The 25,710-nt window shown below is 49.3% G+C and overlaps 2 protein-coding genes and 1 long non-coding RNA gene across 6 annotated transcripts in view; 2 read left to right on the top strand and 1 right to left on the bottom strand.

Moving 5' to 3' along the window:
- The window catches only part of LOC125919952 (uncharacterized), a 170,084-nt gene extending 167,162 nt beyond the window's left edge, over positions 1-2,922 (top strand). Inside the window, exons 2-3 of the long non-coding RNA XR_007456886.1 lie at positions 2,150-2,207; positions 2,342-2,922. This is a non-coding gene — a long non-coding RNA (uncharacterized LOC125919952). The remainder of the gene's footprint in view (positions 1-2,149; positions 2,208-2,341) is intronic.
- Positions 853-7,242, bottom strand: LOC125919946 (uncharacterized). Of its 4 annotated transcripts, none has more exons than XM_049626770.1 (2): positions 3,455-7,242; positions 853-2,203 (listed from the first exon to the last, which is right to left on the bottom strand). In XM_049626770.1, exon 1 carries the CDS (start codon positions 6,219-6,221, stop codon positions 5,196-5,198), a length of 1,026 nt encoding a protein of 341 aa, XP_049482727.1. In that variant the 5' UTR covers positions 6,222-7,242; the 3' UTR covers positions 853-2,203; positions 3,455-5,195. The 4 variants fall into 4 exon arrangements, with proteins under 4 accessions (XP_049482727.1, XP_049482729.1, XP_049482728.1 ...); XM_049626772.1 differs by having other exon boundaries at positions 853-1,883; XM_049626771.1 differs by having other exon boundaries at positions 4,000-7,242.
- DIP2C (disco interacting protein 2 homolog C) overlaps positions 6,409-25,710 on the top strand; it is a 223,975-nt gene continuing 204,673 nt past the window's right edge. Inside the window, exons 1-2 of the mRNA XM_049624394.1 lie at positions 6,409-6,429; positions 7,358-7,490. Coding sequence (XP_049480351.1) covers positions 6,409-6,429; positions 7,358-7,490 — 154 coding nt within the window. The remainder of the gene's footprint in view (positions 6,430-7,357; positions 7,491-25,710) is intronic.

Here is a 25,710-nt window from a genome sequence, read left to right as displayed (position 1 = left end):
AAGATTTTTGTGATACTTTTAATTACAGACAAATTACTATTGAAATTCACCTGCATTTACAACATTTTAAAGAAGTAATTGGGTTATGTTATTTCTTAACTTTTCTTGAGGTATTTTGCATAGTTTTACATATTTATCTCTTTGCCAGCAATCCATTTTTTTTCCTGATCAGAAACCCGACAGGAAACATTCCTGTGTGACTATCAGTTGGTGAATGCGAGAATGAGATTATTATGCATTTTTAAGGATAATTCTTGCTTCATAGTGATAATAACGGTAAATGTTAAAATTCCTGAACAGCTTGTTTCTCTGGGAATTAGCACTTGTGTGCCCACCAGGTGGGAAGTCTTAAACACGTGGATGTGAAAAAATTAAATTGTATTCAGTTTGTGTAGAAAGACATTAAAACCCTGTGCTTTGTGTCACCACTGTGGTTGCTTAGCTACAGACAAGGGGTCATCACATGCTATTGGAACTTGATTGGTCCATTCTTGGAGGAAATACTCCCAAGTAAGCACAAGCATCCAAAATTCCGACTGTCAGGTCTGGTGGGACAGGTGGTAAATAGGACGGGCATGTGTGTTGGCATTGGCTGTGTGGAGTGACCTTGTTGCCTGACCAGGTCAACCTCCGGGAGAGGTCTGATGCGTCATGGAAGAGAACTTCCCTGCTGGAGGCTGGGCAGGCATCGGAATCCATCCTTCACACGTCCGTAAAGATTACACAGTTCTCAGTCTTTAGGAAATGGGGAAAATTAGAGGGGTTTGGTTTCGTTTCTTCAAAGTAAATGCCATGCTTTGCCTGTTTTAACTTATCTGAATAGGATCCCGAATAGGATCAGTAAGTAGCACATTGGCCTGAAAACAAAATTGTTGTTTATTTTACATTGAATTCTAAGATTAAGGTTGTTTGGTAACATTTTTTTCCTAAAAAAAAAAAAAAAAGAAAAAGAAAGGTGGGCACAATTTTTCTCATGTGTAACTCTGATCAGTCTGCCAGCCCCTCATTTTAGCTAAGCCACTTAAAGCACTTCTTCAGCAGAAGAGTTGGTGACTAAGAAGTTTGCACAGGGCACACTCTTGTGTACACATAAAAACGCTTTATAGGCAGTACTGCACCCTGTGCTCCAGGCACTCCTGACCATTCCTTCTTGATTAGACTGCTGTCACTCTTCGCTGCCCCTGATGGCAGGTTGGATGACAGCCCCCCCAAAGGGCTGTGCACTGGAGACTGTAGGGACACTCGGGGCAGGATGCCCTTGGTCATGAGGTGCTGCGTTCCAGAGGCAGCTGTGCACCAACGTTTGTGTTGAGAGCAGCAATAAAGATTTCAATGCACATTAGGTTGCTAGCTCAGAGCACGTTGATGTTGAGAATGTCTACAGGATCACAGTGAATTTGGCCGTGTTATGCCTCTTGTCTAGGAGGAAACACTGGGTTTTGAGGAAGGAGGTGTAAAGAACACAGGAATGGAAAGAGGGTGTGTTTTGTGCCCCAGTGTGACTAATCCTGGTCATTCTGTGCTGCCATATTAGAATGATCAGAATGTCCACATCGGGTTGATTGAGTTACCAATGATCTATGCCACAGGTTTGATCAGCAGCCCCAGAGCAGACAGGTAATAATGCTGCCTTCAAACCTGCTGGCTCGTGGGGCATCTGAAACAGTCCACTATCATTTGTACTCTTGCTCTTTCACTGGGGTTTTCTCCTTGTCCTTTTGGACTTCAGTCTGTGTTTCAATGAAAGAGTTTTTGTCCAATTTATCTGTACTGTTGAACTGGCAGTCCTGTTTAAAATACCAGCCACTGCTTGTTTGTGCTGGTTTCAGTGCTGCTGTGTCTCGAAGCCTGGCAGGCAGGATCAGAGAGCAGACCAGGAACATCTGGAAGAGGGAAAGGTCACGGTTAACTGGCATGTGCTGGTGCACCTGTATTACTTAGCGAGTATGCGTATATTCAGGGTAAATAGGAAGTTCATGAAAAAAAGTTGGAGCACAATAATGATTTTTAAAAGCAAAACAAAAAAGGTGGGAGCAAGGGTCTCAGAGGTGACAGATGTGGTATACAGTCTGGCTTTCTCACTTAGCCCTTCAAACCCCACTTTCCTGGTCTCCAAATTAGGGATGATCACATGTAACTTCCTTCACAGATTTGCTGCTACTGGTTGAGGTCATGCACAAAGTCCTGGTGTAGTGCTTGGAAGCTAGGTAAGAATTCAGTAAATATTAGTCATCCTTAACGTTCTAAAGATAATAATTGGTACAGATAAATATACATAGTAGATAGCTCTGCTGCTGAGCGCTAAAATGGTAACCTGGCTTTTCATTTGTCTGATACATAGCAAACTTGTGCTCAGTCCCCTGTTCCTTACCGCTGGGCTAAGACATGTCACACTGGCGATCACCTTCTCGTCTTGTTGCTATGAAAGCAAGAACCTGGGAAGCATCCGGACACCCAGCGGAGGATGATGAAATGCCATGGAGGACCTGTCCCAGGCACGGGCTGGAGCGTCTCTGTTTCTGAGCTGATCTTTAGGTGTGGACTACAGGTGTGGGGTTTGCTGGAGTCCAGGTTCACATCTGCCCACCACTGTCCAGATGCTCCTATGTAAGGAACGCTCCTGCCCCTGATCTTTGTGGTACACCCCAGCTTCCTCCTTCTATGCCTGGCTTCAGGGCCCCTGATCTCCAATTACTGCTTGTTCATTAAGCTGGTGATCTGTTATGCGTGCTGATGGCCACTAAGAGGCCAGTCTGACTCCTTAGCAGTGAACTGTCCCAGTCTTACTGTTTCTGGGAACCATGTCCACTGTGAAGGAGATCTGCAGGGAAGCCTGGATTCCTGTTCTGTCACCTCAAGACTGGTAGCTCTTAACACAGTGATGGCATCCAGTTGGTACATAATAAATGGCACTTGAACTAACTAGCTGTCCATCTCGTGTAGCTCTGTCTTGTCTGGTTGTGTGAGCCCCAGAGAACAGCCTACATCTGTGACTTTGCAGATGAGTGTGTGAACAGTGTTCTGTCCCCAGCAGTGGAGTGTGGTGTGGGGCAGGTGGTGGGAAGGGCAGGCTGGGGGAACATACCACTTCCCTGGAGCACCTGCTTCTGGAGAGCAAGCTGGAGAGGAGGGTCTGGGACCCCAACCCCTGCAGGCCCTAGCAGGAAATCCAGGGAGGTATGAGTGGGGCACTGGCCAGGGGGGGGGGGGGGGTCTCCACTTGAATGAGGGTGTGCAGCAGTGTGTGCCTGTCACCCAGATTTCTGAGCACAAGGGAGATCCTCTCGGAGCTGATTGCATGTGGTCCCCAGAGTTCAAGTCTGGCTGAGTTTCTACCATTAGGAGCTGAGTTGTGCGTCGTTACATGTTGGTGGATGGTGGGCACCGTCCTGCATTCCATGTCAGGAGCCATCGTGGCATGGGCAGACCGTGTGACGGGAGTGTGGACTTTTACCTGTTGACCTTGGAGCAGTGCCTTAGTGTCTGTGAACATAGGTTTTCTTGTTTGTAGGACAAGGTTGTCCACAGCTGAGTCTGAGATGTTAGCGTGTGTGAAGGTGATGCTAGGTGCTTGAGAGGGCAGTCCCGAGTCTTCCCTCTCTTCCTCTTGGTTAGTCAGTGTCTGCGGGACGGTTGACAGGGAGCCAGAGGAGAAGAGATCACTGAAGCAGGTGGGGCAGGGGCAGGTCATGGAGCCCTTTGTGGCGGTCTGGGGGCTGGACAGCTGGGCCCACACCAGAGGTCATTTGCCCTCTTTGGAAATGACTCCTACTTTTTTGGTCACGCCTCATTGACATCCTTGCCAAGAAATCCCCTAAGCTGCCTTTCCCCTGTTCATCAAGCGTGGATTTTCACAGGAATCCCTTGCACGAGCTGGTTCAGGGTGTGGGGGGCAGGTTGTCGGACTTCCAGCCGGGAGAGACTGCAGTGAGGGGAGCGCAGAAGGGGCACCCAGGCCAGCAGGGATGAGACGTGGTGGGGATCTCCTCCTCTGCCCACCTGTGTGACGGTGGCTCTGAGTGTCTCTGTGCGTGCTGTGGGGGCTTGGAGTCTACTGTTCCGGGCCCACCTCCTGGTTGCTCTGCTCTTCCTGGCGGTATGTGCTGTGGAGACTGTGGTCCTGGAGGGAGCGCTGCAGAATCAGGCATCTGAAATCCGAGGCCCTGCGGGTGTTGGAGGCCAAGTGATGTAAGTTGGGTGGGGGTACGTGCATCTCTTCCTGGACGTGTTAGAAATCAGATAGCAACAAAATGCCTGCAGCGTTTTCTCATCCTATTGGCCAGAACAAATGCTATTTTAAGATTAATCTCACGATGGGGCATCATGTCACCATCTACCATTCATTTGCCAGAGGTCTTGCCCCCTGAGGACATAAGGACAATGGTCTGGCCCTCTGCCGGGCCCTGTCCCCACAGGGACTTTCTGCGATGGGCTGCGAGGCGCTGGGGGAGCTGGAGACACGGGCCCTGACAGCAGCCCCACATAAGAGCTGTCACGAGAGCAGCACATGCTCTGAGCAGTGATGTGTGTGGTGCCCCTTCAATCCTGCAGTGCCCTGGGCTCCTCCTCCTCCTCCTTTATTCATTAGGGGATTGATGCCCAGGAAGGCAGTGGCAGGGAGCTGGGGACACGGGTGCAGGGCTGGGACCCTGATGCCTGGCCAGCCCACCATGTGCGAGGGACGGTGTAGTTGGCAGGCGCCGAGGGGTTTGGGGAGAAGGTGGAACCCCTTCAGATATTCCCAGAAACAGAAAAAGAGTGCTTTCCGTTTTAGAATGACAGCGTGTATGGCCGGGTCAGGGCAGTGAGCCAGCCAGGAGAGTCTCGAAGGAGGAACGGGAGGACAGAAAGATGTGGCGGATGGCAGCGTGACAGGCAGAGGCGTGTGGCAGCCCTTGTGGGCTTGGGAAGGGGAGGCGAAAGGAATGTAGTTGGCAGAAAAATTTGCTTTCAGTTCCTTTTCACTGTTTCTTTAAAATGTAGCCCATTTATACTTGGGAGCCTCAGCTGGCAGCGAATGGACAGCTTGCCGATGGGGAAACTGAGGCTGGAGGTCACGAAGGCTTCCCTGAGCTGCATGCCCAAGTATGCGGGGCCGATTCTGTGGTCGAGTCCTGGGAGTGTGGGTAGCGAACACGAAATGCTGCCCACAGCAGTCCAGGCAGCCTGTGACCCTGTGGGTAGAGCTGGTGACTTCAGGTTGGCACCACCTTCCCGTGAGGCTGGAGTCTGAGGGGCCAGTCTCGTGGTCTCTGCTGGGACAGTTGGGGCCAAGATGAGGCTGTCTCCGATTTCTTTGCTAAAACCCCAGGCACAAAGTGTTGCACAGACTGTTGGTCGGACAGATGACCTTGAGTTGCAATCATCGTGGATGGAGATTTGGGGTCTGGGGCGCAGGACTGCAGGGACCCCACTGTGGCCCCCAACGCCTGGACACACTGACTCCGTTTCTGGATCAGACAGGAGGGGCTGGGTGTGGAGGCTCCGATCTTGGACGCTCTGTGGAGGAACAGGTGGCACTTTGAAGGGGGTGAGCTTCCACAAAAGCCCTGAAGACGTGAGGTTCCGAAGGAGGCCGAGGTAACACTGAGAGTGATGGCTACGGCCACACAGTCGCATTCCTGTGCCATCGTGCGCAGCCAGGCAGTCTGGAGATCTGAAGTGAGAACTTGTGGCAGCTCGTGCACTAAGCTGGAGCCTGCAGGCGCGGCCGGCGGTGCTGTGCCGCTTGGAGGCACCGGGCCTGGCAGCCGACTTGCTCGGTGGGGGTACCCGCGGGGCGGCCCTTCCCGCGTCGTTGTCTGCGCGTCACTCGGTAGCCTCCATGGGACTGCGTGAGCGTGCTCGCCTTGAGCTGGGCTGTCGGGGAGCCAGCACACCCGGCCAGGCCTCCTGTGGCTGCGGGAGCTGCACGCACGCACGGCGGCGGGGTCCCGGGGTGTGAGCCTGAGCCCCAGACACAAGGGAGGGAGCGTCTGCGGGCCCGCGGTGCTGCTCAGGAAGAGGACGCGGGAGCCCCAGACCCAGCGAGCTAATGGGGCTGCTCCAGTGTCCGTGCTGGCGGCGACCGCAGGCCCAGGTGCCCCCGGCGGACGGTTTCTGTCAGTCCGTGGGGCTTGTGATTTGGGGCAGGCGGACGGGCTGTGCGTGTCCCGGCCGGGGCAGCAGGAGGCCGGAACCGTCGCCCTGACGTCGTCTGTGCTGCCCGCGCGGCCCCGCATTGCCCGACCTGCCTGCGGTGTCAACGGTGGTCCAGGCCGGGGGGGGGGGGGGGGGGGGGGGGTGGTTTCCCAGCGATTCCGGGGCCTCGAGCAGCAGACGCAGCTGACGCATCGTCTATTTCCTGCCGTGTTACCTTTCTGGAGAAATTGAAGTCCTTTATGCTTCTAAGGCAAAGTTTTCATGGGAATGGCTTCGTTTTCCAATGAAGTGAATCTCCATACCAAACCGTAGAACAGCTCCTTGTGATTGCGCTACCGGCTTCCCGCGGACCCCACACTTCCTGCCCCTGGCGGACGCCCCACGCGAGGCGGGCGCGTCGTCAGTCTCTGGGCGCGTCCGTCCCGCGAGCGGGGCGCCGCCCTCACTCTCCGAGCGCCTCCGTCCGTCCTGCGAGCAGGACGCGTCCACCACTCCTCGGGCAGGTCTGTTACGTGAGCAGGGAGGTGTATCCCTGACGCGAGGGGGTGGTGCGTCCTTCACAGCCAGCAGACGAACACTTTGTCGGTAAAGTCAGCGCTGTCGGTGATTTTCTCGTCGTCCCCGGGGACGGTTTCCCGCCCCCGAAGCTTGTCCGGGACAGCACGTGACGTGCCGGTTGCCACCGCGTGTCTTCCTCGTGGCGCCTTCGGCAGCTCTGAGGGGAACGGGTCAGGAGCTCTGGGGTCCCTGTGACGCGCGCTCACGCCCACCCCGGCGCGGTGGGTGGGGGGAGGTAGACCGGGGGCCGGCGCCCTCCTGGGGACGTCCCGTCGGGCCTGGGCTTCCTCGTTCCCCGCAGGGCTGGGGCCGCCCGCCCTTTACCGCGGGTTTGCAGCCCAAACCCGCTCTTGAGCGCCCGCCGCCCGGGGTCTCCGCGGGGGATGGGGCGGGGTGAGCCGCCTGCGTCTCCTCGGTCGTGTGGCGTTGTTGGGGGGGGGTCGCCTTTGCAGAGCCCCCCTCTGCAGAGGGGCTGTGGCGCGGGTGGACGCGCGGAGGGCCCTGGGCACAGACCGCGCCGCGCTCACTGGCTCTCACGCGGTACCTGCGCAGCCGGCCGACAGGGGGCGTCGCCCCGCGCCCGCAGCAGCCCCGAGCTCCAGGGGTCCCGGACCCACGAGGGACGGCGTGGGCGCCCCCCCACCCCCCCCCCCCGCAGGGTGTCTGTGCCCCCGGGGTCCATGCAGCCCCGCGGCGACGGCTCCTCGGAAGGAGGGCGGTGTTCGGCCGGCAGTGCGGTTCCAGGGCCGGCGGGCCGGCGCCGAAGAGAACTCGGGAACATCGTCTTCCCGGTGAGTGCTCCCGGCCACTGAGAGCTGGGGGCGGGCCGGGGCGGTACCGGAGGCGCGGACACCTCCGTTGTCACTGCTGAGGACGTGGGTATGCCCTTGGGGAGCCCCGGTGGTGAGTTTGCGGGGAGGGTAGGGCGCAGGGAGCGGCCGGAGAGTGGCGTGGTCCCCTACCCGTCGACAAGAGGGCTCCGGGTGTGCGTCCCGAGCCCGCCGACCCCGGGGCGGGGGGGGGCTCCTCTGGGCGTTGCCAGGGCACGTTGTGAGAGGCTGAGTTTGCGCAGTAGAGGTGGGGCTGGGTGTACGCCGGCAGGAGAGTTCGCGGGACCTCTGAGCGGGACGCTGGCCCACGTGAGGGCTCGCCCGGGTCGGGGACGGCGTGGGGCGGGACGCGGTGCGTACTGAGCTTTGCACCCACGCTTGAGGGCGGCTTCCTCCCGGGGGCGGACGGAGGCGTTCTAGCAGCGGCTGTGAATTTTAGACCGTTGCGCCTGCTCTTTTACGGGCCGTGTCTTGCGGGTGCAGCTCAGACGCCAAGTGGGCGTCCCCTCTGCGCCTGCACGGAGCCGAGAGCTCTGGGCAGGCGGAGCCTCACGCTGAACCCCACGCTGTCGTGTGGTTACGGGCCGGTCCGTGTTGTTGGGCCTCCGTCCCCCTCACCGGCGGGAGCCCTGATGGGTTCGTCATCGGTGAGCTCGGCGGGGGTTTCCGTTAATCATTAGCAACATCCACGTTGTGTTCATTTGTCCTGCACGTGTTGAGGGTTTACTCTGCGGAAGCGCTGGCGAGTGAGATTCCACTCCTAACCTTTCTGGGCTTCAGTCCTCTCATCTGTGCCGCAGGGCTGTTAGCACTGCCTTCTGCACAGTGTGGCTGGGGAGACAGAGTAACGCATTTAAAATGCTGTTGAAAGCTTTGGTAGCGCGTATGTGGCGGCGACTTTTTCACCATCGTAGCCTTTAGTGTATTAAAATTTGGTAACACCCCGTTTTCCCCCCAGTTTATGTATTTCCTTGGTTTGGTGTTCCTTTCCTTTGCAAATGACTGAAACACAGAAGATTTCGGGGTGATCAGGCACTTCAGGGGAAAGCTTAATGTCACAGGCTGAGAGCATGGCGTTTGCTATCAGACGGGCTGGATTCGAACCCTGTGGCCCCCACCAAGCAGTTAATGTAATTTTCCGCCTTGAGCCCCAGATCTCTCCCATACTGAGCCCTGACAGGTGCCAGTGGGATTGTTGTAAGGATCAAAGAAAACAGCATACAGCAAGTGTTCACAAGCTGCAGTGCTTATTGTGTGTACAGGACCCATTAGGGAGGGAAGGCAGTGGCGTCCAGGGCCCCAGCTTGTTGGCTGTAAGGTGCTCATGCTCAGGTGTGTTTGGATCTCAAGTCCACGGGTGTCTAAAGCAATCTCACATAATCAGGGTCCAGTTAAAAAAGATAATTGGTTTTTGGATTAATCTTCATAATTCTAGCTGTTACAACAAGTCTCAAGATTTTAGTGGCCTAACTCCAACTCATGTGGAGTTCTTGGCCAGCAGGTGGCCTTTGGGACAGGTGCTGGCGGCCGTGGGTGCACCCGCCACCTTCCTGGCAGTCTCTACGTTCAGGCATTGTGGGGAGGGACAGGATGGGCCAGTGCGTCAGCTGTCATGGCGTCACCACCTGTCTGATGTAGCGGACTGGTCTCAGCCACAGCTGGCATGCCTCTGACACGCCTGACACCTCTGACCCTGGAAGAAGCTGGGACCAGAGTCCAGCTGCGCAGCAAGAAGAGCGAGCGGGTTTGGGTCTGGTCCGTCTCCAAGTAGAGGGAGGATTGAAGGCTCTGTGGATGGTTCCATTAAACTGAAGACCACGAAGGCACCGCGTGGTTCTCTGCTGCCTCAACTGTGGCAGTCCTTAGGGTTGGGTGAGGAGACGAGGTTTGCTTCTGCTCGGAGGAGTCCCTGTTTGCGTGTTTTCTGTTTCTGCCGTGGCAGCTTCGTGGACCTCCTGTTGAGTCTTTGCCAGGAGAAGAACCCAGAGCTCAGAGATGAGGCTTCCTGAACTGAGTAGGAAGTAGAGCCATGATCTTTCTCGGTTCCCTTTCCTGGTCCACAGTAGCTTTTCCTTGTCTGTATCTCTCCGGTCTCTCTTCTGTTTCTTGTCTTGGCTTATCTCATTTTGTGGGCCTTTTAAATATTTTTATATTTAGTTCCTGTTGACGCATCTTCCTTTTCTCCACTTGTGTTCTTTTCCTGGTCTCACCACTTACCACTTTGTAACGACCAATGTGTGTGTCACTTTCCCCCTTGAGGACACAAGTTGTCATAACTGGAATTTGACACCAGAGATCAGAAAAGTCCTCATATTGAGAAGTGTGGACTCTGGTGGACCTGTCACAACTGGTTGTCCAGAACTTACTGTGACCGTGTTTGAATTGACTCTGTCACGTGATGCCTTCAGAAGTGTGTTTTTAAATAGTGTGTGTGTTTAAACGTGTCTGTTGTTCTGCCCAGGGCTTGGTGAACTGAGCCTGTTGTGGCCGAGTTGTTGCTCCCCCATCCTGCCTCGGGGCGAGTGCATGTGGGGAGTGTGTGGCACAGCAGTTGGGAGTCGAGGTGCTTCTCTCCTCATGTCCCAACACACCATGCACCCCAGTGCTGCATGCTTTACACAGTAATTGTTACAGGGCTGGGTTAATGAGACATTCCAAAGTGTAAATTAAAATTTTCAGTTTTCTCTTCTTTCCTTATGGAGTTACCAGCTCCTGCTGCAGCCAAAGTGTCAGCCAGCCTGGTTTTTCCATGACACTGAGTTAGTAATTTGTTTCATTAGAGGATTTTAAAAATGGTTGCTATACTTTATTAGCTGTCTGTGCCTACAAAATGCCAAGACGTTGGTAAATACACATGATCCAGAGAGAATCGCTTTCTCTGAACACTTCAATTTAAATGTACACAGGCATGCGCACACATGCAGGCACACACACATGCATACACAGACACATGCACACACAGGCAGGCACAGACATGTATACACATGCATACACGTACATATGTGCACATAGAGACGTGAACACACATGCACATACATGCAAGGACACAAGTTCACAGACATGCACACACGGGCATGCGCATGCACACAGACATTTGCAGATACACACAAGCACATAATGCACACACGGATGCACACGTACACACAGATGCACACACAGGTAGGCACATATGTATGCAGACACACACAGATGCACATATATACAGACACAGACACATACAGGATTGCATCCATACACACCTTTTTTTTCCTCCCAGGATTTTGGACTTTTTAAATTTTAGTACCGAACTTTATAAGACTCTCTGTGCCCAAAGATGGGAGCAGGAAAATAGTTCTGCTGTGGTTTCTTTGAGTCTCAGTGAACCTGTGTACTTTTTGTAAATCTTACACACTTTGAGTTGTGTTGGCTTAAGGCTAAAATCCTGCATTCACGGGATACAGGGGTTAGAATACTGGCTTGTGTTCATCCTTGGTCGTGCTCCAGTGAGTCATGAATTTATCTGGATGTGTCTCCCGAAGGTACTGTGTGTGGAAAGCGCATTGGAACGTGGACAATGGTAGCTCTGTTAAGAGCAGTCGTCGTCCAGCTGCACCCACCACGCGTGACCAAGTTTAACTGCCATACCTCCCCCCTAATCTCCTTGTGCCAACAAACTGCTGTAGACGCCTCGTGGTGTCTCAGCACTCTCCCTTTTCTTTGAAAAAGAGAATTGCTCACCAATACTCGTGACTCTTTAGAGTGATACTTTTGTTGAGGTGTGATTGCCATTGGATATCCTATTAGCTTTGGGTGTATTTGATGTTTTTACACATCATGAGCTGATCCCCATGTTGTAAGTGTAGTCACCATCGAAAGTTATCACATTATTAACGACTATATTCCCTATGCTGTACACGACATCCCCACAATTATTTATTATTTTATAACTGGACGTTTCTACCTCTTAATCCTCTTCACCTATTTCTGCCCCCTTTTCTGCCCCCAACTTCTGCCCATCCTGCTACATTTGTTCTCTGTACTTGTGAGTCTCTTTCTAATTTGCTTTGTTTAAATTCCCCACAGAGGTGAAATCATACGGACTTGTCTCTGACTTATTTCATTCAGAATTATATTCTCTAGATCCATCCATGTTTCAGAAGTGGCCGAGCTTTCATTCCTTTTTTAAGGCTGAGTAACATTCCTGTATGTGTGTATGTGTGTAAATGCCCCACATCTTCCATTTATCTGTCTGTGGACACTTGGGCTGCTTCCCTATCTTGGCTGTTGTAAATAACGCAGTGAACGTGGGGTGCAGATACCTCTTCAGATTGGTGTTTTTGATCTTCACATAAATACCCAGAAGTAGGAATTCCTTACGATAGTTCAATTTTTAACTTTTTGAGGAACCTCCGCACTGTGGTCCGCAGTGGCTGCACCAGTTTGCATTCCCACCAACGGTGCCTCACTGTTGCACTGTCAGCACTCGTTTGTTGTCTTTTTGATACTAGCCGTCCCACAGGTGTGTGGTGATACCTGATTTTGATTTGTATTCCTCTGATGATGAGTGAGTTGAGCAACTGTATGCCTTTGGGAAAATGTTTACTAAAGTCCATTTCCCATTTTTAAAGTTGGGCTATTTAGTTTTTTTGATACCGTGTAAGTTCTTTATGTATCTCGGATATTACCCCTTACTGGATATGACTTATAAATATCTTTTCCCATTTATTAGACTGCCCTTTCATTTTATTTCCTTCACTGTGCAGAAGTGTTTCAGTTTGATGTGAGCCCATGTATTTATTTTTGCCTTTTGTTGCCCTTGCCTGAAGGATACAGGTGCAAAAAATATTGCTAAGACCAATGTCAGAGAGTTTACTGTTTGTGTTTTCTTCTGGGAATTTTATCATTTTAGACCTTCCATTTAAGTCCTTAATCCATTGTAAATGTATTTTTGTGTATGGTGTAAGAAAGTGGTCCAGTTTCATTCTTTTGCATGTGGGTGCCCAGTTTTCCAGCACCATTTGTTGAAGAGACTGTTTTTTTCCCCATTTTGTATTCTTGCCTCCTTTGTCATGGATTAATTGAACATGTTAGCCTGGGTTTATTTCCAGGGTGTTTCTCCTGGTCTGTTGATGTGTGTGTCTGTTTTCATGCCATTTATCATGCTGTTTTGATTACTCCAGCTTTAGGAAGATAGTCTGACACCAGGAAGCATGATGCCTCCAGCTTTGTTCTTCCTCCCGATTACTGTGGCTATTTAGTGTCTTTGGAGGTTCCATATATTTTTAGGATTTTTTTATGTTACTTCTGTAAAAATGCCCTGGTATTTTTGATGGGTATTGCATTGAATCTGTAGATTGCTCTGGATAGGCATGGACATTTCAACTCTAGTAATTCTGATCTGTGAGCAAGGGGTATTTGTGTCATCTTCAGTTTTTTTTCATCTGTGTTTCAGAATACAGGTCTTTCACCTCTGTGGTTAAATTTACTCCTGAGTATTTTATTCTTTTTGATGTAATTGTAAATGGGGCTGTTAAAAATTTCTCCTTCTGATAGCTTCCTATTAGTATAGAAATATAACAGATTTTGTATGTTTTGTATTGTACACCTTTATGGAATTCATTTATTTTTAGTGTATTCTACATACAGTGTTGTGCCATCTGCAAATAGTGATTGTTTTACTTCTTCCTTTCTGATTTGGTTGCCTTTAAAGTGATTTCCACAGGTGGATGGTAGGGCAGATGGAGGTGAGACCAGGTCTGTGTTCTCAGGGTGGGTCCAGTGTCATTTGAGAAAATATATTCAGTATGGTTACTGTTGTCATAATACACAGCAAGAAAGGGAAGCTTGACACATTTTTTTTTAACTGGGGATGTGCTGCAGAGAAATGAGATTCATAGATTGAGGGGTTAATAGATGAAGCTTGGGGTGGCTCAGTTGGTTGAGCATCTGATTCTTGATTCTGGCTCAGGTCATGACCCCAGGGCCATTGGTCTCTGTGCTGAACGTGGAACCTGCTTGAGATTCTCTCTCTGTCCCTTCTTCTTTCTCTCTCTCTGTCTCTTCTTCCCCCTTCTCCCCCCACCTCCTCTGGTCTCACTCTATCTCTCAAAAAAAAAAAAAAAAAAAAAAAAAAAACAGCTTGAGAAGCTGACAGGCCGTGCCCTGATTGTCACGGGCACACGTGCTGTAGCCGTGGACAGTAGAGGCAGCCCTGTCTGCAGCGCGTCTTAGACTCCCGGATGGCTCATGTTTTTGTGGCTATATAATCTTTGAAAGGGATTGAAGGAATTGATGGAGTGTTACTAATCCCTTCTTTACGTATTGGTTGTTTCCTTTAAATGTTTGGAGTTGTAATGGCTCCTCAAAGCACTTGGGAGCCACGACTGCTCTGTGCGGCAGGACATTTTCTCCCTCCAGGGCGAGCCCAGGTCCAGTGAGGCGGCCAGAATGCTGCAGAGGCAAGGATACAGTGCGAGGAGAGCCTGGTCTCCTGGGGCGGGAGTAGGCCCTATTCACTCATGGAATCTCCTAAGTCACGCCTGTAAGATGTTTGCATGACTGAAGGTGTTAAACCCACTACCCGCCAGCCATTCGCATGAGCTCACAAAGGAATACGTGAGAGTAGCTGTGTCAGGAAACAGATGTAAACGAGCTTAGCTGTGCTCTTTCCCACCTCTACCTGGAGTAGGTTCTGTTTGGTGAAAGTGAGGGTTTGCCCTGCAAGAAAGGGGACCAAGCAAATGTAAGGTGTGGTACCTTTGTCATTTTGGTTTGTTTCCTCTCTTTGACATGAAGCTGGAAAGAAGCAGGTTAGCTGGCACATCTTGTTAGTCTTTATGCCTTTTTTTAAAAAAAGGAAGATATACAGAATTATTTAGTTGCCAAGTAAGGTAACACAAAATACCAGGAAAAAGTTTGACTATCTATAATTTAGATCACTGAGATTTCAGGGTATTTTCTTCTGAATTGGCATCCTGTAGCTTTAGGAACCTATTTTTATTCATCTTTTACTATCTTGGTCCTAACATGGAAGCTGGTAATGAAATCCTCGGTTTGAGGCAGGATCACTCACTGCATTTCCACCCTAAAACTTCAGGGGAGTAACAACAGGGTGCAGTGTGTGTATCTGGGATGACTAGCCCTTGTCCTTCTGCATGAAGGGAATCTGGAAGCAGCTCTGACCTTGGGTGTGGGAACACAGACCATCATCCTGCTGATAGCTGTTCTCGTGTGTTCAAGTGTGGGCTGTATCTTCTCCACAGCATGTGAACAAATTTCTGCCCAGTGGTGATTTGACAGTGATTTCTATATGTCACAGAGACTTGGGGATAAATATTCTCTGTTGTTCACCCTTACTCTGGACACTGGGCAGGCACGCTCTAGTGGGGAAGGCTGGGGTACTCCATCTGTAAACTACAGGGAGTTGAAGGGGAGGTCTTTCCATGAATTCTTTCCTTTTTTTTTTTTTTTAATTTTTTAATGTTTATTCATTTCTGAGAGAGAGAGAACGAGAATGGGAGGGACAGAAAAAGAGGGAGATACAGAATCCAAAGCAGGCTCCAGGCTCTGAGCTGCCGCACAGTGCCCGATGTGGGGCTCAGACTCACGAACTGTGAGATCATGACCTGCGCCGTAGTCAGACGCCCAACCAACTGAGCCACCCAGGTGCCCCTCTGTGCAGTTGTTTCTTAGCTCACAAAGGTAGGCCAATTTTACCTATTACCCCCAAATAGAAGGAAGTTTCCATGTTCAAGTAGTATGATCAGGAAGCTGTAGTTTAATTCTTGGGTGAAATAATCACTATGTCAATATGCCTTTTGACTTGGCTTTGAAATCAGAATGACATGGAACTTTAGGCTAAGTCCCTGTGATGGGTCCAGACATAAGCTGTTATAGCTACAGAGTTTATCAGGTGTGTAAGAATCTTTATGAAAACCTTGGCGGGGGGGGGGGGTGAGAATGGACAGGAAGATTCTTCTCAAAAGGAATTCAAAAGTGTTAGCAATGCCACCTAATTTTCTGTAGAAGGTCCGTCAAAGTGTGGCTCCTTTTCCAGTTTAACAGGAGGTTAAGAGCTGGAGAAATACTTCTGAATGTTGCTGAAATTACGTTTTCTCTTTCACCTTGTGTGTAAACTGTGGGTTTCCAGGTGGTTGCTGGGGGCTCGCGGGGGTAGTCAGGTGGTGCCGTGAGTGGGGGACACCTAGTGGTTTTCTTCAGGCTGGTACACTGCATGCCTTGTAGCCTGTGATGCTGTCTCTACTTTTCGTAGGAATTCTGTCTTGTTTTTAAGATTAACATATAGTAAAACTAACTCTCTGGTGCCCAGATCTGTGCGTTTCATGGTGCTTATTTCGCAAGCTTTTGTTCCACCCTTTTGACATGTCTGTTCATGTCTTTGCCAGGCTCTTAATCAGGATGCTGTCTGTCCTTTGTTAGAGGTGTGGTTTGAAAATATTTTCTCCCAGTCACTAGCTTAGTGTTCATTCTCTGAAGAGTGCCTTTTTCAGAACAAATTTTTAAATTTTGATGAAGTCCACTTCATTATTTTTTTATGGCTCATATTCTTTGTTTAACCCAAAGTTATGCGGATTCAATCCCTGTGTTCTCTTCTAAAATTTTAGTTTTGCTAATACATTTAGCTCTGTCATCTATTTTGAGTTATTTGAGGGTTAGGTTGAGATGACGATGATTCTTTTTTTTGCATATAGATACCAGTTACTCCAGCCATGTTGAAAAGACCATCCTTTCCCTATTTAATTCATTTTGCACCCTTGTCAAAAAGCATTTAGACGTGTGTGTGGTCATATTGTTTTGATTTTTGTAAATTTGTGATAAATCTTAAATATGGTAGCATGAAACCTCCAACTTTATTCTCATTTTTTTGCTATTCTGGTTTCTTTGACTTTTCATATATCTTGTAGAATGGGGTATATCTAAAAGAATTCCGCTAGGATCTTAGTTTGATCATGTTAAATGTATCCATTAATTTGGAGAGAACTGGCATCTTTATGTTCACGGACATGGTATGTCTCTTAATTTGTATGGATCTTCTCTGATTTCTTTCTTCACTGTTTCATACTTGTCAGCATACAGATTCTGTAAAAATCCTACAGATCCTATACATGTTTTGGATGTTTTGTTAGGTTTATATCTAAGTACTTCTCATTTGTATAGCTACTGTAAATGATATGTAAAGGTAAAATGTTTTTAAAAATTTAGTCCCAGATACTCATTATTAGTGTATATTAATATGATTTGATTTGGTATGTTGTGACCTTGCTAAAGTCAGTTAGTAGGTCTAGCAGTTAATTTTATGGATTCCTTGGGATTTTCTTTGTAGGCTTTGGGTTTTTTCTGTTTTCAGTTTCTCTGATTTCTGCCCTTTGTTATTTCTTTCCCTTCACTTGCTTTGGATCCCCCACCCCCAACTTTCTTAAGGTAGAAGAAGGGTAGATTAGTGATTTCAGACCTTTCTTTTCAGATATGAACTTTTAATGCCATAAGTGTACTAATCACTATTTTGGCTATATTCCAGAAATTTTGGTTTCCATTTTTGTTCAGTGGGAAATATCTTTGACTCTCATTTGAGAGGTCAAGGTACTTTTGTGTAGTTCATCCAAATCTCATTTTGGCTAGCGATCACGATTAGGATTTGTGCAGGTTTATTTCCAGCATTCCCGCCTGATATTCTCATGGTCTGTGCCTTGACCGGCCACTAACAGCAGTGGAGCTTGTCAGGGAGGTTGGCTGATGTGTGGAGTGTTGGTGATGTAAAAGTCATTACCGTGTGGGAGTTTGAACTTGAGTGCCATGACGACAGGGATGACAGGGGTCTTCTGGTTTGTATTCTGCTGTTGCCTCATACCAGGACCAGGGCTCGGCACGCAGCAGGCATGTGAGGCTTTTTATGTGTTTGGCGTTGTACTTCTTACGCATTGATCAAGTGTAATTTCACTTTTGTACTTACTCACCCTGGTCTCTGGGCTTATGTCAGCTGCTTTACTCTGGAAGCTATTTTGCAACATGACCATGTTTTCAAGCCAGTTTTTTTTTTTTTTAATGTTTATTTCTGAGACAGAGAAACAGAGCATGAGCAGGGGAGGGGCAGAGAGAGAGGGAGACACAGACTCAGAAGTAGGCTTCAGGCTCTGAGCTGTCAGCACAGAGCCTGACGCGGGGCTTGAACTCACAAACTGCGAGATCATGACCTGAGCTGAAGTCGGACGCTTAACCTACTGAGCCACCCAGGGGCCCCTCAAGCCATTTTATATGTTGATTTAAGCTTTAGTTACATGTTATTTTTTCTTATTTTATGTAAAAGTTGTTTTTTGTTTTTTGTTTTTTGTTTTTTTTTTTTCTATTTTGTCATTCTGTGTGCTCATCTTTCCTCTATTGGGATGTATGGTGCCAGTGTCTGTTATTTTGTAAAGATTAAAAAGTTACCTTTAATCATGTGTGTAGTCAAATATCCAGCAGAGGTTTGTTGATTCCAGCAGTAAAGCAGATACCTCAAACAGTGCATCATCAGGTACAAGATTGTATACATTATGCTTTATTATTGGCCTTTTGAATAAAATGTATTATTAATAATTGCCACTTGATCCAAGTTGGACAGAATGTTTAAAAAGCACAGTGTTTCCGTGAGTAAAAAGTTTATATTTTCATGTTTCTTTTTAAGTAGGTAGTGGTTCATCAGAGTTTTATCATGCACACATTAGGTGCCGGGGCTGTGAAGATGTTTTATTCCCAACAGTTCAGAATAGTTTTGGTCTTGTTCGCAGGTGGATTTGTGCACTTCAGCATGTTTTCTGGAGGGACTCTCATAGGTCATCGGTCTCACAAAAAGTATACATCTTTTTTAATGATTACATAAAATTATCCAAATAACTAGTTTATCACATGTGTCTCCTGGCATATCTGCCCTCTCCTTTTTCCTCCCCGCCTCCAAAATCCTTGAAATTAACAGCAAGACTTTACAGGACTGAGCCATTATGTTAGAAAGCAGGATTAAAAATATATATACAATTTGAAGATAAAATGATTTAAAAAATCTTGACATATTCTGTCTCTTGACCCCAACAAGAGGGCCATCATACTTACCCATTCTAATTTCCCATTACTCGGCCAGATGGGGCAATTTAAGAACGTCATTAGAATCATTAACTTAGTCACTACTTTATTTCCACCTTTAAAAAGTTTCAAAAACTTTTATCTTCGGTCCAGCAGATGATGGGGCCATGTCTCTCTCATGTACCATCCTCTACCAACTGCTTGGCACATAGTAGGTATTAATACGTGTTTGCTGGACGAATGAATGAGTGAATGGTCATAAAACTCCGGACCCTCTGATGGCATTAGGAAATTCCGAGCTCAGGTGCAGGCCAAAGCTTCAGTGTTACTTTGCTGCTGTTTTAGGTGGGATGCCCTACTGAGCTGTAGATTTCTGCATTTCCTGAAGGTCAGAGTGACTCCTTGGTGCTGTTTTATTCAGTCTGAAAGAAGGGGGCGGGTGATGGGGCTCCTTATTTCTAGGGAGGAAGACTGGGCTTGCATCACCATACCTGATGTGCGGTGCTCACCAGCATCTCCACGCTCCCTGAAGTGCTCCTGGGGCCTGCAGGTGGGGCGGGTAGGTGTGCTGCAGGGAGTGAGTGTGAGCTCACTTTGGGCCCTAACCTCTGACCCATGGGCAGGTAGCTGTGAGGGGAAGTGGGCCCCTGTGTGTGGATATGCAGAAGAGGGCATGACCCCGCCCAAATGTCCTATGAAAGTTTGTAGGTGGCCTGCGCTTGCTGGCAGGTCCCCAGTTGTGTTCCCTGAGTCTGAACCTACTTGGGTCCTTTGTGCCCCAAGAGCCCACCTGAGTTGAGAGCTGGCCACTCTCCAGCCATGGCAGTGTCCAGTCCCAGGCCACCCCTTAGGTCATTTTAAGCTTTAGGGGTTAACGTATCAATGATTTCTTTAGGATGACAGTGACACTTAGAGAATGACATCTGGACGTTGAAGGTGTCCTTGGGACAAGTCCTCATTAAATCCCAACAGCCCAGAAAGCAACACAGCTACATAAGCATGCCACATTAATTTTTGACCAAGGAGCGAAAGCAATTCATTGGGGGAAGGATAAGCTTCTCCAGAATCATGCTGGAACAGTTGGATGTCCGTAAGAAAAAAAATCTAGATCTGAATCCCACACTTACACAAAAATCTGCTTAAGGATCATAGATGTGAGTGTAAAATGTGAACCTGTGAAACTTATAGCAAAAAATCATAGAAGATCTTCAAGATTTAGGCCTAGGCAAACAGGTTGTAGACTTGAATCTACAAGCACAGTCCCTTCAAAAATTAAGAGAGAAATATTGATGAATTGGACTTCATGAAAATTAAAACCTGCTCTGTGAAAGAGGGTGGACAGACCAGGTACAGATGTGGATAGTATGTGCAACCCACATGCTCAGCAACAGACTGGCATTCACAATACATAAAGAACTTTCCGAATTCAACATTATCACTAGAAATCCAGTGAGAAAACAGGCTAAAGACATGTACAGACACTTCACTAGAGAGGATGTGCATATGGGAAAAAAAAAAAAAAAAAAACGAAAATAGGCTCGGTATCATTGGCTGTTAGAGAAAAGCAAAGTAAAACCATTTTGAGATGCTGCTGCCTTCCCATCAGACTGGCCCAAGTAAAAACAGCAGTGGCACCCAACAGGGTATGCAGTAGCTGTCTTTGGGGACCCTGCTTGGAACCTGTTTCCGTGTTGCCTTGGGTCTCTTTGGCAGGGCACAGGTGGTCAGGTCGCTCACCTCTCTGTGAGCTTCCTCTCGTGACGCTGTGTTGGGGCAGACCAGGCGTCCTCTCAGATTGCTTTGCTTTGTTGGTATTGCCACAAAAACAGCCGAGCAGACTACCATAGCTGTAGCGACCCTCAGTGGAGCTGTTTAAATGATTCCAGGAACACTTAAGACCAAACTCTAGGTGAGTGAGGGTGTGTTTATGAAACAGGGAGATAGTACTTTTATGTTTGTGGAAAACTAGGACAGCCTCTCTTTTGGATCCTTTTCTGCTGGCACTCCCGTAACTGATGTGTATAAATAATGGTTCTGAGTTTTGTTTCAGGAACACGATTTTCTGGGTGTTGGGGTTTCTGCACTGGAATGAACTTTTGTATCTACTAATGGGCCTGTTTTCCTCCTGTTGTTTCAGTATGAAGCCTTTGGTAAACTCCATAGTTTTCTCGTTCTCCTTTGGTGCCCATGTAGCCCTTTCCGACCGGGCACCGAGGGGTGGAGTTCATAACCACTGCCAGTGCTTGGCCCACACGCCCTGCCTTTGCTGCCTGCTGCGCGCTTGCCACAGGCCACGCCTGAGACCGTCCTGGTCCTAGGAGTGACACGGACATTGTTGGTTCTGTTTGCCCTCTTTCCACTTCTGCAGAAGGTGTGGACACATTTCATGGTGGGACAGTCGGGGAGCTTCAGAGGATGGGCACCTGACGGTCCTGGGTGGTGCCTTTGGCGGGCCTGTGGGCAAGTGCGGTAGCCAGGTCAGGCCACCCCTTCACTGGAAGATGAGCAGGAGGATGGTTACGGGAACTCTGAAGTATAAATGCCTTTATTTGTAAGGTGCCCAGGAAGATCCCGAATCATGAGACAGCCCGTACCCGTCCTTTTCCCTTCTGTGCTTCGTCCCCTCCCAATCCAAGGTACAGACGCTGTCCCTGTCGTTGGGCAGGAGGCTCACTCATGGGGTCTCTGGGGCTTGGATGAGAGAGGGGGGCCAGCCGGGACCCTGCCCTCAGCTCCTTCTGAATTTCTAGCTAGAAATCATGAAAAATGGTGTCCATCACCCAACCTTACCCCTTCCTGCTCTCCCACAGAGAAAGAGTCACAGCATCTAGTAAAACCTGCTTACCTGTGGGACTCGGGATCCACAAAAGTGAGTCCCGTCTGGAAAGTGGGAGCAGCTGTGTTTCAGACTTCTGTGGTCTTTTCAGGAACACTGTTCTTGGAGTGTGAGACTGTTTCCTCCTTTTCTGGGGGAAGGATCTCTGAATCTCAGAAAATACCAAGAAAGGACGCTTGTTTAATGTATTTATAGCAAGTGATCACAGCAAGTTAAATGTTCTGGACTGACCAGGCAGGAGGGAGGCCTTGCAGCCAGAGAACAAAGCAGCCTCACACTTACAAAGCCTCCCTCACCTGCATAGCAGACCTACAGCATCCTAAGAATTTGACAGGTTCTTTTGGGATTCTTGAAGAGCCCTGGTGTCCTGTCTGGCTGGGGGGGGGGGGGGGGGGTGCTGGTACAGGGCCCCCTTTACACCTGCAGCTTGGTTGCATGTCTGCTGCGGGGCTGGGCAGACACCTCCTGTGTGGTTTGGAATAGAACGGACTTCCAATGGGTTATTTTCTTTAAACCTTCATGCAGTTGGAATTCCTGACAAACCAAAAAAGGCAGCTACAGGGGCCACATGATAATATTTAACAACAAAAAGTAAAACCTTAAGTGATAATATCTGAGACCTTATTGGCTAGGATTAGGATTTTATCACAGTGGCACATTTATGATATTTGTCTTTCTGGTCATGGCATTAGCTGAATGCCTTACGGAAGTTTCTGGTCATTCACATAAACATAAAAATACCAATTGTGTTAATTGGTAGTTCTTCAGAGTCTTTTCCCATCATACTGAGTGTTTAAATGGGCCTTGGTGATTTTGCATTCATACTGAAGGGACTGTCTTCACCCCAATCACCTTACTTAAAATGCCCTATGGAATTCAAGTTTCTGAACTTTACACTGGAAGTGTGGCTTCCATCTTAGAAAACTTGGGGGCAGTGAAAGCAGCCCTGCATCTAGATGGCGTCAGAGGAAGCGTCGTGGCTGTGGGGCGTGTGTTGGCAGGACATGGGGCCACACTCTGTGAGGACGTACGGGCCCCGCCAGGGGGCTTGGTGTCCACCCTGAGTGCGGTGACCAGCCTTCCGTGTGCTGAGTACTGCGGTCCCATGGCCGTGTTGCCCTTTTAGTGAGGACAGGCACTGGGCTGGAGGTCATGGGCTGCAAGTGGCTGTCCAGACGATGTGGGACTGTTGGCCCAGGCAGCGGTGTCAGGGAGAGAGGAGAAGCAAGTGGACGTTTTAGAGGGCGTGATGTTGCGTTTCCTCAGTGTTTCTGCTTCTGTAAACGGCCTTTGGCCTCCTCTCCTGGGAGGGTCCTTTTATGGCTGCCTGCTGCCTGTTGGCCGCATGCTAGTGAGCTGAGCAGGTGCTTGGAGGTCTTCCGGGGTGGGAACGCTGCCTGGGCACCCCAGTGTCCCTCACAGTATGAACGGGTCACAGATCACAGAAAGCATTTGTGGGGCTGAAAGTACCTTCTCCCGTCTACTGGTGCTCACTGAGACCTTTCCCGTCTCTTGTATTTGACCTTTTCCACTGCAGTAGAAGGTAGTAGGTATTATTTTTTTTTAATTTTTTTAATCTTTATTTTTGAGAGAGAGTGTGTGTGTGTGTGGGGGGGGGGTGCATAGAGAGAGGGAGACACAGAATCCAAACCAGGCTCCAGGCTCTGAGCTGTCAGCACAGAGCCCAACATAGGGCTCGAACCCACAAACCGTGAGATCATGACCTGAGCTGAAGTCGGACGCCCAGCCGACTGCACCACCTAGGTGCCCCGAAGGTAGTAGATATTATTACCGGTGTTTTATAAAAGAGAGGTGAGGCCTGGGGAAGTAAACTGACCCTGCAGGGCCCCCAGCTGTGTTCAGGGACAGAAGGGGTCCCGGGTCTGTGTGCTCCCACCACCTTGGACAGGCGGGTGCAAGCACAGACGCCGCAGTCTCTTTCTGCAGAAAGAAAAGCTCAGCACAGAGTGGCTAACACGCCTCCAGCAGCCGGGCCGGGGGGGGGGGGGGGGGGGGGGGGGGGAGAGTGCCTTCCAGGGTGCTCCTGATACCTTATAAAGCCATCGGCCTAGGAGAGGGATGTTAGGAAGGTTCCTGACAGCTGTAAAATTCCAAACATGGGAATGATTGCTTTGTTACATAAGCATTCGTTCCAGCTTCAGATGAAGAATCAAAGTCCTAATGCTGGGAATGGAAACCATCCCATTAGGCTGGTCTGTTTACTCTGATCCCAGCCTGGCTCTGTGGCCTGAGTTTCACTCCTAGGGAGCATCCTGTCACCTTGAGATGTCTTGGTGGTCCAGGCTCCCCCTTCCCAGCCAGGCATCACAGGGCCAGTGGCTCTGCACAGACCCTCGTGGGGCCTGAGTGTATGGTGCGAGGCTGGGTCAGAAAGATGGGGGCCTGCAGTGTCTCCTTCAGCCCTGCATTTGCTTGGCTTCTTTTCTTTTTTTTTACGTTTATTTTTGAGACAGAGAGAGACAGAGCATGAACGGGGGAGGGGCAGAGAGAGAGGGAGACACAGAATCTGAAACGGGCTCCAGGCTCTGAGCCATCAGCACAGAGCCCGACGCGGGGCTGGAACTCACGGACCGTGAGATCGTGACCTGAGCCGAAGTCGGATGCTTAACCGACTGAGCCACCCAGGCGCCCCTGCTTGGCTTCTTTTCAAGGACTTGGGGGTTCAAGGAAACTCTGGGCTACGATGGTAATAAGAGGATGCTTCCTTTGGGGAAGGTGAGAAAGGTCTCTGCTCAGTGTTGCTCAGCTATGTATTGGTAGTTTTGCCTTACTTGGCTTTTCGTTTTAGGTTTAGAACTTGTCCGCAAATCTTTTTTTTTTTTTTTTTTGTAACGAAAGACAGAACTTCAATTTCTTATGAAACTTTAAGTTTTATTGAGCTTCTTGGAGGATGACAATATGGAAATTTTTGCTAAAGTGGGAAGTATTTCAAAAGATCGGTTGCGTTTTCTTCTCACTGAGAAAGGATGATTTCTGCACTTTTGTGTCCTGTGTTCTTACTCCTGAAAGGAAAAAGGCGTTACGTGGACAGGTGTCTTCAACACAGGAGTATGGAAGTATGCCGTTTGGATTTTATGTGGCAAATACTTGAGCAAGGGTTGGTGTGGCAGGAAGGAGTGGCTCCTCCCAGGGTGGCCCTTCTACTCAGAGTCACAGTTTTACCCTGAAGGCTGCATGCTCACCACAGATCCAGGGTGAGGAGGAGAGAGGAGTGCCCATGGAGCCTTCAGCCTGGATGATGAGAGAAGGAGAAGCATGTTTTCACGGTGGTGTTACATCATGGCACGGATTGTCAATCAGCTTTGGGCAGAGACTGGGGAGGCGTCCTGGGAGGACGGAGTCGTGTGTGAAGCCAGCCAGCTCGTGTCCATCCTGTGTACCCCTTCATCCTTTTTCCTTCCATCGCTCCATCCATCCTCCTTTCATCGGTCAATCACCTCTCTCCTCTTTCTCCAACTTACGTGTCTTTGTTACTGTGTCAGCGCAGAAAACCTCACTGGCAGAACGTAAGAGCCCCTGGCGAGAAAATCTGCCTGTATAAACTCACAGTGAGAGGTGGCTACAGATTGATGCTAAAGTAGTTGCAGAGTTCAAAGTAACTGGACTTTCTCCATGGAAAAGCGGCAGCGTTTTTAGCCCTGATGCTTGGGGCGCCTGAGTGACCCTGGGCCCTTGGCACAGATACTGGATCCTTTCGGGGAACACACGCTGAAGCTGTTGTCTCAGACACGCTAATAATGGAGTCATTGAGCATCCCTCTCTGCCTCTTTCCCAAATGATCCCCAAACAGTTAAATAATCACCCTCTGTGTGCCCCGATGATGAGCACAGACTCTGTCCAGCTGTTTATTGGAAGTCACTCTGTGACATTCCAGTGCCGGCTTGTGTGACTAAACCCACTGACACACGGTGCCTGTTTGTGAAACGGTGGGTCTGGGGCTCAGCAATGTAGGATGCTAGTCCTGACGGCATTGCCCGTATTCTGAGGGAGTCACTTGTGTGTGTGACAGGAGTAAGCTGGCAGCAGCTGTCCAAGGCTTCGTGAGGAAAGCACTACCATGACTTGTGCAGAGTTCTCTGCGGCTGGAGCCCAAGGCCAGGATGGTCCTGTGGGGGGGGGGGGGGCATGTCGTGGGCAGGTGGCCAGAACACTGACCACGTCCGTGTTGGCTGGAGTGGACGGTTTCAGGTGTGGCTTCGGTGGGAAGTTGTTTGGGATTTGGTCAGAGTTTGTTTTCTTAGATCTGGGGACCTGGGCCAGAAACAGGAGCAC

This window comes from Panthera uncia, chromosome B4 (assembly GCF_023721935.1).
Source record: "Panthera uncia isolate 11264 chromosome B4, Puncia_PCG_1.0, whole genome shotgun sequence".
Classification (NCBI taxonomy): domain Eukaryota; kingdom Metazoa; phylum Chordata; class Mammalia; order Carnivora; family Felidae; genus Panthera; species Panthera uncia.
This window is presented reverse-complemented; position numbering and strand designations above follow the sequence as displayed.